Genomic DNA, 20,937 nt, shown 5'->3' with positions numbered 1-20,937 from the left:
CTGACCGCAGCCGGCCGGGGGGGTCGAGCGGTACCAGGCGCTACAGTCTGGGACCGCGCGACCGCTACCGTCGCAGGTTCGAATCCTGCCTCGGGCATGGATGTTTGTGATGTCCTTAGGTTAGTTAGGTTTAAGTAGTTCTAAGTTCTAGTGGACTGATGACCTCAGAAGTTAAGTCCCATAGTGCTCAGAGCCTTTTGAACCTTTTCTGACCACAGAGGGACCGATCGGTCCTGAGCGACCAAGTCATCCATCAGACAACGCCGTCATGGGGATGCGAAATGCTGGGGTGGGGATCAACACACCACACTCCCAGCAGTTGTCAAGGTAGCAGACATGGTGCCTCTAACATTCGATAAAGTAGCTCTTCAACTGACATTACGTTCCAGTCCTCCCAACAAGGAAAAATCCTTGGCAATACTAGGAATCAAATCTGGTATTCCACAGGACAGTCAGTAGCGCTGATCATTCCACTACAAAGCCGGAGTTCGGTTTATATGTGGCGCAATTAATACAATCTTAAAGAACGAAGTAGGAAAGGAAACAAAGATGACATTTTATAAAACTATAGCCGTGACATGTCTGCTGCACGCGAGTGAAATATGGGTGCTCACAAATGGAAATAAAAGGAAAATACAACAGCTAAAATGAGATTTCTAAGAACAGTGAAAGGTTGTACAATCCAATAGGCCTACCGGATTAGGAACGGAGAAATTAGAGAAGAACTGAGTCTTGAAGGGGTAAATAAGACAATAGAGAAATGAAGAAACAGATGGAAAGAGCATGTGAGAAGAATTCCTGAGGAAAGATGTGGCGAAACAACGGTTGAGATACAGCTCGAGAGGAAGAAGAATCCTCGGTAGGCTCAAAATGAGATGGGCTCAACAATAATCTTTGACAACGGAACAGGTAGTTAGGATAATCGCTGGACATGAAGATGACAATCATAAAGTTCGGAGCACACCATTACATGATGACTGTTTCACTCACGCTTTCAGGAAGAAAACGCGAAAGTCGGAGTAGCATAGTAATGTGTACAGGTTGTACCTGGTTCAAATGGATCTAAGCACTACGGGACTTACCATCTGAGGTCATCAGTCTCCTAGAACTTAGAACTACTTAAACCTAAATAACCTAAGGACATCACACACATCCATGCCCGAGGCAGGATTCGAACCTGCGACCGTAGCAGCTGCGTGGATCCGGACTGAAGCGCCTAGATCCGCTTGCCCACAGCGGTCGGCCAGGGTGCACCAGAAAGAACGATCAGTATTCAGGGATAGGAACTATCATTGGAAGCAAAAAGGTCTGGTAAACATAGGCTCTGAGATAGCAACTCTATCTTTTTTCAGCCTAAATCAGTTCCGCATTAATGCGTTAGCATATCTACCAACTTACGCATCCGTATGATAACTACATCGCACACTGTGAGCAGATACGTGTAATTATAATCAGTTGGTGCTATTCCTACCACTCTATAATATGTATCTATTACTTACTAGGTAATTACTGACAGCATAGTTCGTCAGAGATGAATATCTAGCTGTCAGAAAGGTGACCTTAATATACATGCGAATACTTTCTATATTTAAAGATTAGAAGTTTTGACATTGGCTAATAACACGGGGCAACTCATCATCGAAGGTACAAAGCTTCTGCAAGCTTTTAGAACCCAGAGCGACCTGATATCTTCAATTGCTAAAAGAGAGAAATGCCTCTGGGTGCAGTTGCTACAGGTTAATATCCATTATAGGTCCTGGCTTTCTTCGAACTGATAGTGAAATGATACGTCTGTCTTTGTGGTGGTGGGCAGGATGTGGGCTACGTCAGTGACGATTATAGATTTTTTCCTATACATCATTTTGAAGAGCAAATATCTAATGCACCTTATAATCAAAACCAGATGTAAATATGGTATCTCGTATCACAAAACCAGGTCCGTTGAATTTCCGAAAGATACATATGTTATTTAGATTTACAAAGAAAAATCAAAGAGATGTTAGTATGTGCTGCTCACCACCTTCGTATCTCCGCAGCCAAAGTCATTAACTCAAGTAAGGCTCGATTCAGTAGTAACAGTTTTTCATGACAGTTTTAGAAGAAATTTCTAGTCCATGAATTTTAACGACAAAAGTAATAGCTTGTAACTGCACACGATCACCAATATGTCAGTCAATGTCTTGGAATATAGTGATGCGGCATGTGACGTTGTGGATGGTGAAGCATCAGTCGAGTGGTGATAAGCTCTGTGGCCTTCTTGGTATTTTCCGACAGGAGAAGGCTATGTGATTGCCAGATACTGCTCTCTGCGGTCTTATAACGCCACTCACATATTAACGACAAAGGCACTACACTTCTCCCCGTAAGTACTCGTCACAGTATCTATACAATACAGATATCCACTGACAGAACTAAGGCTGGCAACAGCAAACGACAACCTTTAGGACCTTGACAAAGCTGAGAGCAGTGTTCGTACATTCACCTCGAAATACCGGTTTGAATCGTTTTCTGATTTTGTCTTTTGGTTTCCTCTTCCAGAAAACTTATGGATTTGGCAATTTTCATGCATTGTGTCCACGACGAATGGTCAGTAATCATGGATGTGATACTAGCGGTCATTCGAAGCAAAGAGATCTAGTAAACATTAGCTCTGAACTGCATTCCTTAACAGCTATGAGTACTACTTCATCTTCGATAATGTGAAAAAATCTCTTGTTCTGCAAGCTCTCTGCTTTCCATGTTTACAGAGGTGCTAGTATGGACCAAAACAAAGAAAACAATGTCCAGTAAAAATGAGCTTTAAAGTGCGTACCTTAAGAGCCATGAACACTTTTTCAGTAGAAGAGACATGCTTTTTACAATAGCGAAGAAGAGCAAGTGTTCGTATTCTTAAGGTACACAATTTAGAGCTCGTGTCTGATGGACACATTGTTCTTGTTTTGGCCCATACTACACCTCGCAGAATATGGAAAGCAGAGTCTGCCACAGAAGGGATTTGTTTCACAGCATAGAAGATGAAAAACGATGCAACTAACCGCCTGACAAAACTTGAATATAATGCCACAAATGTTAAGATAATTTGAAAACAAATTGCTTAGCTCGATGAAACTGTGGGGATTCTAATAAGTTACTTACTTCTTATTATAAATGTGCCCTACATGCCACTGCCTTTCGCAAAGAAATAAGCTTGTTTGGATTAAAATACTGCCTTCAGTCACATTACTGATGTTATGGTACGAGAAAGATTTTCTAAGCTACTTTTGAATTAAATTACTTGTACTACGAGACGCCGGCTACTCACCTGAGCGTGCTGGTTCCAGCAGACATCACAGTAGAGACGAGGCTGTTGATGTCCTCAAAGGACGGGTTTGCGATCTGCAGGTGATCGCACGCGATCCTGTTGAGAGCCGTGTTGTCCAAAACGACGACGCAGTCCGCGTTGCGCACCAGCCGCTTCAGCGTCAGCAGGGAGTTGTACGGCTGCACCACCACGTCGCTGCAGCACACCTGCGTCCTGAAACATCCGCCGGGGAGATAAAACACGTATACAGACTGCCGGAAAGCGTTATGGTACTTCGACAGCGTCTTCGTGGGCAAGTGTTGAGGCCGACCTAGGCGATGGAATATTCTATAACAGACAGATTGACATAAACATTTGTTAATTTATGAGGAGCGGGCGTAAAAATACAGTCTGTGTTGTACGAAACCGTTACGTTTATTTTGTTTTATTTGAAGCCACGAGGCAAAAATTATAGGTAGAGATGTTCTGGGCGAACACAAAACAGTGATACTGTAAGTACATAACCCATATCACGACACAATTGTACCATCTTGCTATGATATGAAAAAAGATGTTTCAGTCCAGCAATGTTGATTTCAGAAGGTCACTAAACCTAAATCTGAATTCATAGGTAGAATTAAATTATAACATAACTGTAAAACTGATTAGAAAAAAAAAACATTAAATCATGTAGCACACAGAGTTTAAAGATTTTCTGAAGAGCAAATTACAAACCCGAAAGCAAATTTGGAAAATCCAGTCCATTCATAAATTACGATGCTTATTTCCGTATATACTTGGATAAGAAAACCGCACTGGGACACATGTCTTACCTCAATTTTATTGAGGTTGAGTACTGTATTATGCGCTGTACGGATTGTATTTATTCTCTCTAAACTGCGATCTTGAAAATAGTTTCCGACGTCTCTGTTTGTCTGATTTTAATGTACAAATTAGATTTTTAATGGTAAATTTGAAGTTTAGTGTCACAAGTAGTACATATAAAAATCTGTTTCACTCATTAACCAACTCTGCTGTTTCCATTCATTTCGTCTTTAAGAAACTGAAAATTCGTTATGCTCGTTAATAAGCTGTTCACATTCTTCCCAATGTACACCTTAAAAATTAAAAGAAAACATATTGCAAAAATTAATTGTACTATGTCATTTACTATGTAACGCGTAATGACGAAATGTTTCTGAACAGTTAAAAAAAGCAACATATTATTTCTATAAGGAGAATCAAACGAAAACAAGATCGATGGAGTAAAAGGTAAGTACGCTGTTCATTTTTTCGAAAGTAATCGACATAAGTGTTAATACATTCATTCCATTGTGAGGCAGGACGCTCAGTGCATTCGTGGAAAAATGTTTGCGGTTCCCTACGGAACCATTATCGTGCCGAAGCAAACAGGCGCCTCCAAAAATATGGAAATGGCATGGGGAGAGCTTCCCAGCGAAACTTCGGCAGCGACATAGAAACAACTTGCAAACAAAATGCCCGCCCACATGCTGCCACATTTGTTTTCACTACGCTGAAGAAGTTTCGATCTGAAGCTGTTACACATCCTGGATACAATCTTGATCTCTCCCCGTGCGATTTCCATATTTTTGGAGCCCTCAAGGAAGAGATTCGTGGCGGTCGATTTGCTTCGGGCGGAGGGGTGCACGCCTCCGTGAAAGCATGGCTCCGTATACAGCCGCAACCATTGTACCATGAAGACATTGACTGCCTTGTCAACATGGGGAAAATGCATTAACAGTTATGACGAAAACTTTGGAAACACATTAAACTAATGCCTAACCTGCAACATGAAATTATTTGAAAACTGTACCCAGCAGAAAGTTCGACTTAGCAACAGAGTATTCGACAAAATAATTTTGGGTTTATCAACCAGTTTATCGCCTCCCTTGCAACTACACCTCACAAAATAAAAACTGGCATTTCTTTCCTTCGTATCAGAATGGCTTCAGTGTTGACAAAGCGCTTGTGATATCGGCCTTTGCAACTTTTCAGTTCCCATTTACTTCGTAATTTCTTTGCTTGCTCTGAATAAAGCGACGTTTAATGCTACCTCAGTAACGGCCGCTTTTGTTCTCTACCGTAAACTTTAGTTCATGGCAGATGTCTTCAGCAATAACTAAAAAGAAATTCAGTACCATCCAGAACGGTATTCAGTGGCACCACGATGAAATATGTGCATACTGAGGATTTGTGATGTTCGTGATTCATTTGTCACAGTAATCGACGATCAGATGGCGGCTCAGGAGACCTGTAGGTGTGCCCTCTGTTTCGACCCTGTAGGCATTAACTGTGCTGAGAGGTGAACAGAGTTTGCAACATTCATTCTAGGGTACAACCATGACCTATTGATGAGTACGTGATCTTGTTGAACAGGTGTAGCTATTTGAACGGGTTCCCTTTGTGTTGCTGAATGGACATATCGACGGACTGCTGCACACGTTTGGCACAATGTATCGGTGGAGTGGAGTTCTTTCGGCAGTGGACTGTGGAACATTCCCACACCCGTAGACTATGTTCTGGACATCAGCGTAGTACAGACGCACATCAAAGTCGACGCATCGTGCCGGCAGCGGTAACCTAGCGAACACGGTCCAATGAAGAAATCCCAGCAGATGTTGCATCTGCTGTGCTACCGAGCGGCACTGGCAGTCGCCTGCTTGCAGCAAGACTATGATCACATGTGCGTCTGGCCAGGCTACCACTGACACCACGACACCGCCAACCACAGCTACTTTGGTGCCTTGGAAGAGTAGACTGGAGACTGGAATCTCGCGCTGTTGTCTTCGGTGATGAGGGCAGGTTCTGTCTCTATGCGAATAATGTACGTACATGTCTACGACGTAGACCTGGGGGTCAGTCTATTCCAGAGTGCCTTCGCCCATGACATCCCGGTCCCACCCCAGGCTTCATGAGACAGGAGGCCATCAGTTACAACTCGCAGACATATTTGGTCTTACTTTAGTGTAAACTAACTAGTGCCTGTTGATTCCTGTGCTTGTGCGATTTTTGCGGCAGGGAAGTGAGAGCCTGCAAGTACAATATCTGAATTTTTACAAAAGTTGGAAGATTTTTACTATCCCTGATTCATTTCTCACGGTAATCGACGGTTTTACTATTCGAACGGTATCAGAAGTGAGTGATCGTTCGACACGAAAATTAGTCTACTTTGCTTATTTTCTTTCTCTTATGTCATATGGTTTTATATTTTGGGGTAATTCTTCCCATTCTAAAAGGATATTTTTGGCTCAGAATCGGGCGGTTCGAGCAATAAGTGGTTAAGTTCACGAACCTGTTGTCGACCCTTGTTTACGAGTCTGCCTGTTTTGACAATGTCCTCTCAATATATATATATATATATATATATATATATATATATATATATATATATATATATATATATATTCTTTGCTGTCATTTCTCGTTAACAATATTCGCGTATTCCCAAGAATAAGCAGCTTTTACTCGGTTAATACTCGGCAGAAATCAAACCTGCATTTGGATCGGACTTCCTTAACTCTCTTCTTCGTTGATCCATTATGGATCGTGGGACGACGGCTGGCATGAACTTCTTGATGTAATAATTTACCAACAGCCGTATGTATTGTAGAGATTTATTTTATTTTATGAACTTCTATGTGCTACCAGAAGTTCATAAAATAAAATAAATTTCTACAATACATACGGTTGTTGGTAAATTATTGCATCAAGAAATTCCTAAACTCTTGTGTAAAAAGGCGTGCAGTATACTGCTGCATTCATTTTCAATAAGCTACCACTCGAATTCAAAAATCTTTGCAGTAATCCACGCGCTTTCAAATCTAAACTGAAAAATTTCCTCATGGGTCACTCCTTCTGTTCTGTCGAGGAGTTCCTTGAAAAATTAAGCTGATTCTTATTGCATTGTTGATTGCGTTTACTTATGGAGTGACTTTTTTCGGGTTCATAAACATTTATTTTTATCTGTTATTACTTTTATGTTGTAATCTCATGTACTGACACGTTCCATGACCTTGGAGATTTGCTCCTCAATTTGGTTCTACGAAACTTGACGTGTAAATAAAAATAAATAAAAAAAATTCTTGGGGCGCTCTATCGCAAAGTATCATTCGACCGTTTTATGATCGTTTGCATGCAAGAATAGACGTCTTCGTTGCCGCCTATGTAAACGCTCACTTATTGTCAGATATTTGTATTCACGTAGCAAAATTATATTTGGAGACCTACAGGAACTCCATTTTGGAGGACTAACTTACTTGTCACTGTAATTAAACTGCTATTGTCGCTATAAATACTTACTTGTAACCACGTAGCAACTATTTAGATATAAAAGTGAATAACTGACTCGTTCGACGGCATTAGGACATAATGAACAAATCATTTACGGGATATGTAAATAGGTAACTTAGTGTCGTAAGTCGATTTGACCATGTGCTGCAACATGGTCAAGCACCATGTTACACGAGCAAAGTAGATCCATAATTACTTACAGATCAGTCGACTTACAAGCAGAAACTAGTGCTCTTAGTGGAAGGTTTACCACTCTACTTTTTTTTAAGCTACAGAACTACTACAAGGCGCTTCTGTGGATACACTTCAGACTTAACGAAAACGGCTACGAATGACTACGTACCTTAGTTCATCCTGGTTGGGGAACACGCTGTAAGAGTTGACGATGTTTTTGGGGTAGCGATCAGAGAGGCGTTCCATGATGAGAGATCCCACGCCGGACCCAGTGCCGCCAGCAATGGCGTGGACCACCATGAAACCCTGACGAGAGAATTATGCTTCACTTCACTCACAAACACAATATTGTTACTTAATTGGACAATGTGACTCCAGAGGACCAAATATTTATTTAACTCAAGATCATTACACGTAATTAGTCACTTGATGTGTCAGTTGAAGTGGATCAGATTTATGAATAATGTAGACTAATATTAAAGTGTTCACTGATTTTATACAGCACAATGTCTGCCTTCCTTCTAAGTGGCCTGTGACATGGTCGTAAATACTGTGGGCTTTTCAGAAGTTATCCAGTGAAGTAATTGCCTCATTTCGTTGGTGTACCGCTGCATACCGTCGTCGGTGAAGGGCATCGCAATTGGCGTGCGTAATTGCTACTGCCAATGATTCCCTACCCTAAGTGCTAGAAACTGTCGAAAGATGACAACGCTAGTCCCTTACGGTCCGTTTTCGAATGAAGACTGCGAAGGGAACTATGTCACATAGAAATTTGCAGCAAAGCTCCAAGTAACGGATCCGCGCTTATTAATGCCAACAAAGTTGTCTAATTACAGTTGGCGAAGAGGTCACAGTAGTGGGTGGTTTAGGAACTGAAACGTGCTACCTGGATACTTGCCATCCTGTGCGTGAACTGTGAGCGAAAGTTAAACGACAAATACCACGGTTTCTTTAATTATGAAAAAACGCATTGTATGACTGAAATGATTTGTACTTTTGAATTAGAACAGCTACAACGAACTGCTGGGCAACAAAGTTTTGTCGGTTTCTGGTCATCATAATCAAGGCGGTAAGAAGACTTGTCCTAAGTTTTAAAATTCGACAGGCTCACATTCTGACTGTGCGACATGAGGAACGTGTAAAAGGTATCACACATCTTGACTGCAGTGCTGAGACACATCAGTGGTCTCATCCACAGTATGTGGTCGACTTTCACAACCTTGTGTCACAGAAATGATATTACCGTGTGCATTCCTATAACCAGAACCTTGTACGAGGTGCATTCAAGTTCTAAGGCCTCCAATTTTTTTTCTCCGGACTGGAAAGAGATAGAAACATGCGCATTGTTTTAAAATGAGGCCGCGTTCATTGTCAATACGTCCCAGAGATGGCAGCACCGTACGGCAGATGGAATTTTACCGCCAGCGGTCAGAATGAGAACTGTTTTAAATACTTAAAATGGCGCCGTTTTCCTTTCTTGAACAGCGTGCAATCATTCGTTTTCTGAATTTGCGTGGTGTGAAACCAATTGAAATTCATCGAAAGTTGAAGGAGACATGTGGTGATGGAGTTATGGATGTGTCGAAAGTGCGTTCGTGGGTGCGACAGTTTAATGAAGGCAGAACATCGTGTGACAACAAACCGAAACAACCTCGGGCTCGCACAAGCCGGTCTGACGACATGATCGAGAAAGTGGAGAGAATTGTTTTGGGGGATCGCCGAATGACTGTTGAACAGATCGCCTCCAGAGTTGGCATTTCTGTGGGTTCTGTGCATACAATCCCGCATGACGACCTGAAAATGCGAAAAGTGTCATCCAGGTGGGTGCCACGAATGCTGACGGACGACCACATGGCTGCCCGTGTGGCATGTTGCCAAGCAATGTTGACGCGCAACGACAGCATGAATGGGACTTTCTTTTCGTCGGTTGTGACAATGGATGAGACGTGGATGCCATTTTTCAATCCAGAAACAAAGCGCCAGTCAGCTCAATGGAAGCACACAGATCCACCGCGACCAAAAAAATTTCGGGTAACCGCCAGTGCTGAAAAAATGATGGTATCCATGTTCTGGGACAGCGAGGGCGTAATCCTTACCCATTGCGTTCCAAAGGGCACTACGGTATCAGGTGCATCCTACGAAAATGTTTTGAAGAATAAATTCCTTCCTGCACTGCAACAAAAACGTCCGGGAAGGGCTGCGCGTGTGCTGTTTCACCGAGACAACGCACCCGCACATCGAGCTAACGTTACGCAACAGTTTCTTCGTGATAACAACTTTGAAGTGATTTCTCATGCTTCCTACTCACCTGACTTTGCTCCTAGTGACTTTTGACTTTTTCCGACAATGAAAGACACTCTCCGTGGCCACACATTCACCAGCCATGCTGCTATTGCCTCAGCGATTTTCCAGTGGTCAAAACATACTCCTAAAGAAGCCTTCGCCGCTGCCATGGAATCATGGCGTCAGCGTTGTGAAAAATGTGTACGTCTGCAGTGCGATTACGTCGAGAAGTAACGCCAGTTTCATCGATTTCAGGTGAGTAGTTAATTAGAAAAAAAATCGGAGGCCTTAGAACTTGAATGCACCTCGTACATCCTTGCTACGGGGATACTCAGGAAGTTTCAAAGTTTGTGTACGTGTTGTACATTTTATTTTCTCAATTACAAAATAATTACGGAAGCGTACGATTGTAAAACACTGATGTAGATTTTATTAGAAATCATTTCTACTGTCAATGTATATTTTTAATTTGTTTCATTTAATTTGCACACGGCGCGTTCCAGGAATTAGTTTCCATTGTCAAGTGTGTTTTTTTCTCTCTCGCTTTTTTTTGGCAAATAAATTGCGAATTATACTTGATGGTGGCTCACTGAATTACCTAGAGCTGTTTCAAATTGTTGCAGCGGCTCACGTGAGAATCCCTTTGAAGCCGTCAGATGCTATGAAGAAGCAAAAGAAATGCGTCTGGCAGTGAGAATTATTTCGCAAGATACCTCGTGTGCAAAATAAATCAAACTAATAAAAACTCGTAACAAATTTTCTGTTATAAAAACGAAAGTAGTGTTTTACGTCAACACATGGGGAGACAATTTCTTTTGTCAAGTGACCCTAATTACAATTCGTCAACGAAAGAAAATAAATGTGAAGATAAAAATATTAAGTGATAGTCCTGTGCGATATCTCTGTAGTGAAATAACGTACAAGATTTAATATGTAAATGGTAACATTACATTACAATTTAGCATGGTGATACTCGCATTACGTAGAGGAATGTGATATACCGTAATTGTAATATCAGAATGCATTCATTTTCTAAGCTCTGACAAATATCAAACTGGGTTAACCTACGATCCAAAACCCAATCGTGTTGTCTCGGATTTCATATTGAAACTGTGTAGTCTTTAGCGTAGGATAATATCTTCATTTAACTTATTTTGATACAAAGGAAAGTAATTGTGACATTTTGTAGCAAATTAAGAATGCAAACAGATGCTTTGCTGGATGTTTGGCAAAGGATACAGACTGATAGTTGCTATCTTACTTAGCATTCCCGTGAACGTTGACCTCCTATCAGATTCGCTGCTATTCGGAACCAAATCAGCGTCAGTCATTCTTGTACTTGGGGTGAATTGACTGTGAATGTTTGTGGTGATGGTAATTTCTATAGCAAATATAAATATTTCACAGAAATGTAATTTTTTTCATATCACTATATTGCCACTGCAACTTTTGTTTTCTGTATTGAAGACTATTCTCGCGGTCATAAGCATAGAAGTTGAGACCATGGAAATTTTATAGAGAAAAATTTGTATTTTAAGAAGATTACAGTGAGTACTTATTTCGGCGGTAAATGTCTAAAAATGCTCGAATCTCGCCAAAGCGCTTAGTCACGTCTTATTTAATGAAGAAATTGAGAACTTGTAGCGATAGCTATACATTAACAATGACACATAAAAGAAAAGACGTTTGACTGTACGTTAATGTTCCATAAACTAAACTGATACGGTTCTACTGTTATAAAAAGCTGTGGCTCGAAACCTGCAGATATTAGACGACTGTGTCTTACTCTAGTTGTCGCTCAACGTCGATGTAATCAAACTGCATCGCGTCTTTCCATTCACTTGAACGCTTTGGACTGCAATTATTTATACTGAGAGTCGGTAGCATTCAGAAACTCTGGACAGCTACAGGGGGTTCTGATTCCCTAAGATCACGTGTACACATCATTAATAGAGAGTGGCACAAAGCAGGTGTTAGATAAAATTTGCCAACTGTAGTTTAATTGTAGCTCGTTCTCCTTGTGACCCTGTTGTACTGTAGCTCCGAAAATTCGGTAGCTCACTCACCAATGTCTCAGTTCACATTTCAGAATGGATGTACTAACAATGGAACAGCGTTTGTTGATCGTAAATACACCAATTGCGGTTGAATCTTAAGGATGAGATGTACATTCAACAGCACGTTTCGTCCAAGAACAGTCCCATCCGGAATGACCATTTCTCGGAGACATTACGGTACGAACTGAAGTCAGATTGCGATGATAAAATTTAAGCATCCTCTCATACAGATTTTTTGTGATTGTTTCCCTGTTTTTGACATGATGATGTATTGTTCTGAAAAAACAAGATCCTTACATGGTAATAGGAAGGGCCAGCCAGGACGACCAGCCTCTCTTAGGATGCTAGCGAATGTGGAACGAGCGGGAACCGTACTGAATGAGGAGTCCACTACATCAAGAAGACATGCAGTACAGCAACTCAGGATGTCACGACGACGGTCTCTCCAGGTAACAATGAAAGAGAAACTTAACATTTTCCCTAACAAGATCCAGCTGTGCTAACCTTTGACGAATAGAGATGTGGAACGACAATATTCTTTGGAAAATGGGATGACTGAGGGCTTTGAAAATGGAACATTACATCTGGCTTATTGATGAGACAGACTTCCATCTCCATGAGTACGTCAACAAACAGAAGTGGCGCCACTGGTCCACTGAGAATCCGCACGTTCAACCTGCCGCTGCACCACACTACCAAAAAACCATTGTTGGGTGCGCAAGCAGTACGCAGTGAAATGTAGGGTCCGTTCTTGAGGAATCTGTCACAGCGGACAAATGGAGACTGCTAGAACATTAATTTATACCGGCTGCACAATGTGGCCGAATGCTCTGGAACTACTGGTTCACCCAGGATGGAGAACGGGCAGGTGTCTTCGACTCCTTTCGGAAGACGTTCAGAATCAGATCACTGCCCTGAACGCCTTAGCATTCTCTGGACATGGTGTGGAATGGCTCCCTTATACTTCCACTCTCAACACGTGTGATTATTTCTTAAGAGGTTATCTGGCGGACAGAGTCTTCAACGATGCACCTGAAACACTCCATGATGTTGGTATCGCAATTTCCAGGGAGATTCGTGCAATCTAAAATTATATTCTTGAGAAATTCATCGCGCATTTCAGTTCAAGGGTCTACAGACTTATTGCCGCAGCAAGAAAGGACTTTGAAAACCTTCAGCGTTAAATTTCTGGTTGTGTGCTGTATCATAAATAGGGTAACAAGAATCTGTCACCACATGTTATGTCGTAGTGGGCAAAAACTTTCTAACTCCTATTTCACGCCACCATGTAGTAACAGCCTTGCTAGCGAGTACTCGAATGGTTGAGGCGAGAAACGTTGTACCTGCTATTGGAAGAAAAGCAGTGTGTTAACCTAGCATTTCATATCACTGCAGGTGTAACCTAGAGCCAATACGCTAAGCTGAGCGAGTCACTGGGTGATAGCTAATGAAGAGGCACGTAAAGATATGTCTGGTGCCATCATTGGCACCAAACACTATCTAGTGACGCTACTGGCAGGAACCATCACAGCTGCGACCTGCCACTTAGCACGCAGAGTGGGAGCACTAGAGGAGGGGGAGTCACCTCGAGGCGGTCGGCGCCGTCGGCCTCCCTGTCGACGATGTCGAAGATGTCGTCGAGCAGCAGCTCCCCCTGGCTGTAGCCGGAGGCCCAGTTGTTGCCCGCGCCGCCGCCCCTCTTCGACAGGAAGATGTTCTCCGAGTTGTACAGCTGTGGAGTACACAGTGTGGACAGTACAAACTGCCGTGTTTTTAAGGATGCAAACAAATATAAGGAAGTCACTACAAATGACGTGAAACCTTCACTACTGCTACCCAGTTACATTTATTTTAAATCTTACTTCTACAATGCTGAGCGTTGAAGTTCCAGTGGCAGGAAGGATACCAAATAACGGAAGTCTACTTGCTGTGAGTATACTGTGCATTCACATCTACATACATACTCCGTAAGCAAGTATATGGTACATGGCGGAGGGTACCCTGCACAATTACTAGCCACTTCCTTTCCTCCTCCACTCTCAAAGAGACGCAGGAAAAAATGATTGTCTACTGAGTGTTTCCGTAAGAGCATGCAAAAATTTAACAGGATGCAGAGAATTCTCCATTGAGGTAGGGAACCCGGGGTCGGAGAAGGAGATAACAGGAACGAAATCACATTACTGTGTACTTTTTTATTTGCATTAGTTAACTGCAAATATCATCATTGACACAACGAACGTACAAATGGTGCTGCATGTTTCACAATGTGCTGAAGCTGATGGTCACATACGTCAATGCAAGCATAACATCGGTGAACAAGATTTTGATAAGCCCTGACTAACATCGCCAGTGTGTTTCGAATGACATTACAGGCAGCTACAGTTCTGGTAATTAATTTCATCTCCGTATCCACTGGGGTCTCAGACACAAGTAACTTTAGATATCACCATAGAAAGTAATCAAGGGGATTCAGGTGAGGTGACCTCGCACGCCATGGGGTACGACACCCCCTTCCAATCCAGCGACCAGGAAATTCTGTTCCGATATTGCTCCATCGTATTGTACTGTACGTCCCCGACAACCACTGAGTAATGAGTGGGTCTGTCGTTGATTTACAGCACGTTCTGTTATGGGACAAAGTGAATTCGATACAACGGAGCCACCTTATGGACAAATAAAGTAAAAAAAAGAACCTGCATCATGACTTCCTAGTAATCATGCTCGTCCTCCTTGTTTCCTGGCGGAAAATAAAGGATGTACGTGCAAATAAACAGCACAGCAGTCGCAACCTTGTACGCACGTTCGTTATAAATAAGCTAAGAAACAGTAATGTTAGACAGAGTGGTAGACTTGTTTACTTCCGTATCTCCTTAAGCTGGCTTTTCCGACCTCAGGTTCCCTATCTGAAATTGTTTAGTGAAGCATTCTCTATGTACGGTTTGATTGTTGCACTCTCTTACGGAAACTCCCTTTATATGCCTCCGTATGAGCCCTAATTTCTCTTATCTTCATGGTCCTTAAGCGTAGTATATCTTGGCGGCAGTAGAATCGTTCTGCAGTCCGCTTCAAATTTTCTCAATAGTGTTTCTCGAAAAGAGCGTCACCTTCCCTCCAGGGATTCCGATTTGACTTCCCGAAGCATCTTCGCAATACTTGCATGTTGTTCGAAGCTACCGGTAACGACTCCAGCAGGCGCCCCTGAACTGCTTCAATGTCTTCCTCTAATTCGACGTATGCAGCTCGTGGTCTCGCGGTCGCGTTCTCTTTTTCCCGAGCACGGGGTCACGGGTTCGATTCCCGGCGGAGTCAGGGATTTTCGCCTGCCTTCAGATGACCGCGTGTTTGTGTTTTACTCATCATTTCATCTTCGGTCATGAAAGTGGCGAGACTGGGCTGAGCAAAGTTTTGGAATTTGTATGGGCGCTGATAACCGCGCAATTGAGCGCCCCACAAACCAAACATCATCATAATATAATTCGACCTGGTGCGGATCCTAAACACACGAGGAGTACACGAGAATGAGTCATCCACGTGTCCTGCATGTGGTCTTTTCCGTCGTTAATACACTTAGTCGACACATATTACTTCAAAGCGCGATAGGCAATCCTTTTAAACTATGCCCATAATTCCTCTACTTCCATAGTAATGGAGATAAATGATGCCAGTTCATTGTCTAAGTGCGATGCAAATAAGTGTCTATTTGCCTTTATACCACAAATACTCTCCTAGCCTTCTTCATTGATCTATTAACCTTAGTAGCAATAGGCGTCTGCTGACATTATGGTCGCTAATCCCTGTCTCTGTACTGACGCCGTGGTTAACGTGAGGCCTGTTTGTAGCTGCAAGGTCTAAAATATTTCCAATACGTGCGGGCTGCCTAACTAGCTGCTCAAGAGAGTTTTTGGAAAACTCGCTCAAAAGTACTTCGCAAGACTGTCCATCTGTACCCCTGTAATGAATATAAAGACGTCCCAGTCTATTCTCGGTAGGTTAAAGTCGCCTCCAATTAATATCTCAAGATCTGGGTATTTCCACGCTACCGACCGTAGACTTTCAGTAAATGACCCTAAAACTATCACAGCGAATTCGGGTGGCCGATAAAAACATGAAAAACTGATCTTGATTGCACCTAGACCTGTTATGGTCATTGAGATATTTTGACTGTCACACTCGAACACGACCTCAATAGAGATAACGAACACTCCACCTCCTACAGCGTCTAATCTGTCTTCTCGATGTACGTTCAGTGAATCACTAACTATCTCAGAGCTCTCTACTTCGGGTTTCAGCCTGCTCTCGGTTCCAAGAATAGTCTGAGCATGAGAAATTTCCTGGAGGGCAGTAAAGTGGCAACTTTGCTACGAATACTTCGATAGTTTACTGATAAAATTTTGACAGTCGAACTGTCTTTACTCTTAAAGCCGTCTGACTTCACTGTCTGCGTGTCGTCTGGCGAGTGTTCATCAGAATACCTCAAACTACCGCCTAGCTTCAAACAAACCCATGTCCACTCCCCCAGTACTCTGCTATGGCAAGAATACTGTATAATTAAATTTTTAGGTGATTTGGATGTACAAAGAGCACGTAGACAATAACCCCCCCCCCCCCCTCTTATCCTCAAAGCGCCCCAGTGGCCATGCTACTTCACATTTCAAGGTAGGCAAGCGAGCAGCTTACTTATCCCACGGCCAATTTCAACACCGTCTTAAAATATACTTGAAAATTTATTTGGTTGTTACTAACGGGGAAAACTACGCTCTTAAGAAGCTCTTAACTCCAATTGGCGATTTGGAGATCGACTGTTAGTTGCTAGGTGCATACCTGCATTACCATAAAATAAGACGTAAAAGTGGGCAGCGGAAATACTTGATCCGGACCGCATGCGGTCCGCGGGCCGCGGGCCGCAGTTTGACGACCGCTAATCTAGATTGTCGCTTGCTCAACGTATTTGGTAATAACCTTTAATTTCTCTTCCTCTTAATTTATTTTCTATTTATTATTACTGATTTTTTTTGGTGAGTTTCTTTCAAAGATAAGTATTCTCTTGTTAATCCAGTTACTCTGCTTTATACTTTTATTTTAAAAGAACGGTTGAGTTGAGGTTGGTCAGAGTATACAAGAAGAACAATTTCACAGTTAGGGACGGTCTGTAACTGCCGTTGTTGGATAAGACTTGGATAGTGCTCACAGAGTAACGAATTGTTCTTTCTGTACTCACTATTATGCTCAATACTCTTGGTATTTCTCAACAAAATAAACTTCGAAGTAATTATTTCTGCCGGAAATGTCATTAGAGGAAATCTGATTATCACTTATAAGATAAGTCGTGGAGACTGAATTCTCGGTTGGATATATTATGTCGGGACATGTACTGCTATGTCTTTAATTATACCTCACAGGCAAAAGGCTGCTGGCCTTCAGCAGTTCTCAAATACTTGTACCAGTGATCATTTTCATCATCATCATCATCAACAACAACAACATTTAAGACTGATTATGCCTTTCAGCGTTCAGTCTGGAGCATAGTCCCCCTTATAAAATTCCTCCATGATCCCCTATTCAGTGCTAACATTGGTGCCTCTTCCGATGATAAGCCTATTACTTCAAAATCATTCTTAACAGAATCCAGGTACCTTCTCCTTGGTCTACCCCGACTCCTCCTAACCTCTAGTGATGAACCCATGAGTCTCTTGGCTAACCTTGCTTCTCCCATGCGTGTAACATGACCCCACCATCTAAGCCTGTTCGCCCTGACTGCTACATCTATAGAGTTCATTCCCAGTTTTTCTTTGATTTCCTCATTGTGGACACATCCTGCCATTGTTCCCATCTACTAGTACCTGCAATCATCCTAGCTACTTTCATATCCGTAACCTCAACCTTATTGATGAGGTAACCTGAATCCACCCAGCTTTCTCTCCCATACAACAAAGCTGTGCTCATTTTCGTACAATTTAATTTAGTTTACCTTGAAGCATAGATGTTTTATCTTACCAACAAAGGATCCATAGAAGAACAGTTATAAAATCTTCATAAGCCCGATTATATTACAAATAATTTAGAAATTTCCTTTCTTCACCCATTAAAATAATTATTAATGGAATGTGAAGAGAGTGATGCTACTCAACATATTTACCACATTTACTCTTCTCGTAAAACCTATAGTTTCGTTGCATCGCTTTTGACTATTACCTTGTTGTACTTGGAAGTCATAATGCCGTGGATGACACGGGGCTCGAGGTCCATGAGAATTGCTCGTGGAATATAATGCTCGTCGTCGGCCTGAACGAAAAGGTAGACAATGGCTACAACAAGTCGTTAATTACGTACTTGCGTATGTAAACAGTTACTTCTCTTGAGTATCTTAAGTCTCAAAGCTAACCTGATAAAAGAATACATCCTTCCGATCAGTTCCATCCATGGCAAACGACTCGAGAACACCGTCAGGTCCAATAGCATGTTCTGCACATAAACGTTTCCAGAACTCGAAACCAACTGAAAGAATTCGCAAAGAATTAAATCACAATCATTAATATAAGTACTATATATATAAGTCATGTTAGCAATACCTGTGTTAATTTATACAGAAGAAATAAACGAAAGAAGACTAAATGCATATACATTCATGTTCAGAAAAAACAGAACACGTTGGACGACTATAGACAGGACGTTCATATTCACAGGACATGTACATTACATTAGTTTGTTCTGCAGAAACGATTAGCATTGCAGTCGTGTCGGTACAGCATATGTACTGTTACCTAGTAGGCAAAGGGTCAGCCATGGGATCTGATAACTTGTTCCTTGCGAGATGGCATCGACGCGTATAACGCGCGAGTGGCGTCCTGTGGGGTAGCCGTCCATGGTGCATTCACCTGGTTCCAAAGTTCATCTGTGGTGGTTGGCATTGGGTCACAGCGCTGCACCCGCCGTTTCACCGTATCCCACATATTTTCGGTTGGCGACAAGTCTCGTGATCTGGCGGGCCAGGGCGAAAGGTTGACATCCTGTGACACAAAGAAGGCAAGTGTTCGTGCAGCAGCATGTGGTCGTGCATTGTCTTGCTGAAAAATGACGTCTGGGATGTTGCGCAGGATGTCATTCAGGTAGGTCACACAGGTCACAGTGCCCTTGACACGCACCAACTGTGATCTGTGGTTTTACCCAATAGCACCCAGACACCATAAGGCCGTAAGTTAGCGCTGTATGTCTTGTGCGAATGCAGTCTATGATGCCGCTCCCCCTGTCTGCGACAAACCAAAATGCTCCCATCTTTTTCAAACAAACAGTACCTTGATTCCTTGTGAAAGTACTATCTTATGTCATTCCAGTCCCCAGTGGCGTCGTCCCATACACAATTGCCGCCTAGCATATTTCTGCACATTCGTCAAAGGTAGACGGAGAAGTGGACGATACGCCCGTTATCCATGCCGTAATAAACTGCGACGGACTGTCACCCCAGAAAGTGTACGAAGTGTTCCACTGTTGGGCCAGAGCCGAGGGGACACAGATCTGTCCTGCAATGCAAATCCGTCTTCTCGGGGGTGGTCTGGGCGGTGCGTCGTGACCCATCTCGTCGTTTTCTGTGGTCTTCCGTGAACCGTTCAGCACACACACGTTGCACTGCCGAAACACTTCGTCCCACACCAGCGCAATTTCCCAGGTGGATGCATCACATTCTTTCATACCAGTAATGAGCCGTCTTTCAATCTCACTGATTTGACAACACGGTTCCCGCATACATCTGCAAGGCATCCACGCGTCCTCAAGTCACGCTGATCCATTAATTACCTTCGGTTGAAAGCGACAACGAGAGCCTCAGGTATATTTTACTCGTAGGTGGTGTTGAGCCGCGATATCGATGTTGATCTTGAACCCGCGGGCCGACATGGTTCAAATGCTAATCATTTCTGCAGTACATACTATTGTGCATGTCCTGTGAATAGAAACATCCTGTCTCTAGTCGTTCAAGGTGTTCTGTTTTTTTTCTTTCTCAACATGAGTGTATAATACATTTTCTACGAGTTAGTTACATCAACTATAATTGAAAGATCTAATTTTTCGTTCCCATGCTGCTAAGAACATCCAGATCTAACATATAAAAAGTCTATGGTGCGGCTCTTGTCGCACTGGAACGGTGAGCAGGGGACAAGAATGGGGGAAATGTTCGAAAAATGCAAGAGGACGTTAGTACGAGTGATTTCGAGAAAGCAGTTAACATTTACATGCATCCACTTCTTACTGGATATAGCGACAAAGATGCTGCAGTGTCACACATTGACAGACCCATCTAAATGACATACATGTGCACATACTAATTCAGTGATAATCAGAATAGTTCCATAAGTTTGATAATACTTTCAAGTGAAGTATCTAACATTGTTAAACAAGCTGAAGTCTTCGTTGAAATAATAAGCACCTGTAGTGAAACAACAGTTTTGCAGCTTCAGTCACTTTTATTTTCCAGTTTTTATTGGTATGACGCATTTCGGCAGCAAACTGCTGTTACCGGGGCCTAACTGCTACTTCTAAATTAGTTGAGTTGTTAATTACAGATTCCTACGAAGTGCCAAAAAAACTTTTTTTTTTCTCCGTGTACCATTGAGGCTTTGTTCTGAAATAGCTGCCCCTATTCAGAAATATTAATTTATCTTAGTGTGAAAATTCTGTGTGTTGTATATTTAAATATCCTTGAGATTATTTAAATAAACAACGCAGACTATTGCATATTAACATACTTTAACCTTTACGTCCCCCCCATGAACCATGGACCTTGCTGTTGGTGGGGAGGCTTGCGTACCTCAGCGATACAAATAGCCGTGCCGTAGGTGC

The 20,937-nt window shown here is 42.3% G+C and overlaps 1 protein-coding gene across 1 annotated transcript in view; it reads right to left on the bottom strand.

Moving 5' to 3' along the window:
* The window catches only part of LOC124775434 (tubulin gamma-1 chain-like), an 86,334-nt gene that overhangs the window by 59,302 nt on the left and 6,095 nt on the right, over positions 1–20,937 (bottom strand). Inside the window, exons 2-6 of the mRNA XM_047250267.1 lie at positions 18,488–18,600; positions 18,298–18,387; positions 13,691–13,837; positions 7,935–8,071; positions 3,302–3,496 (exon numbers count right to left, since the gene is read on the bottom strand). Coding sequence (XP_047106223.1) covers positions 3,302–3,496; positions 7,935–8,071; positions 13,691–13,837; positions 18,298–18,387; positions 18,488–18,600 — 682 coding nt within the window. The remainder of the gene's footprint in view (positions 1–3,301; positions 3,497–7,934; positions 8,072–13,690; positions 13,838–18,297; positions 18,388–18,487; positions 18,601–20,937) is intronic.

Source organism: Schistocerca piceifrons, chromosome 2, assembly GCF_021461385.2.
Source record: "Schistocerca piceifrons isolate TAMUIC-IGC-003096 chromosome 2, iqSchPice1.1, whole genome shotgun sequence".
Classification (NCBI taxonomy): Eukaryota; Metazoa; Arthropoda; class Insecta; order Orthoptera; family Acrididae; genus Schistocerca; species Schistocerca piceifrons.
Note: the sequence above shows the minus strand (reverse complement) of the source record. Positions and strands in the feature narration are given on the sequence as shown.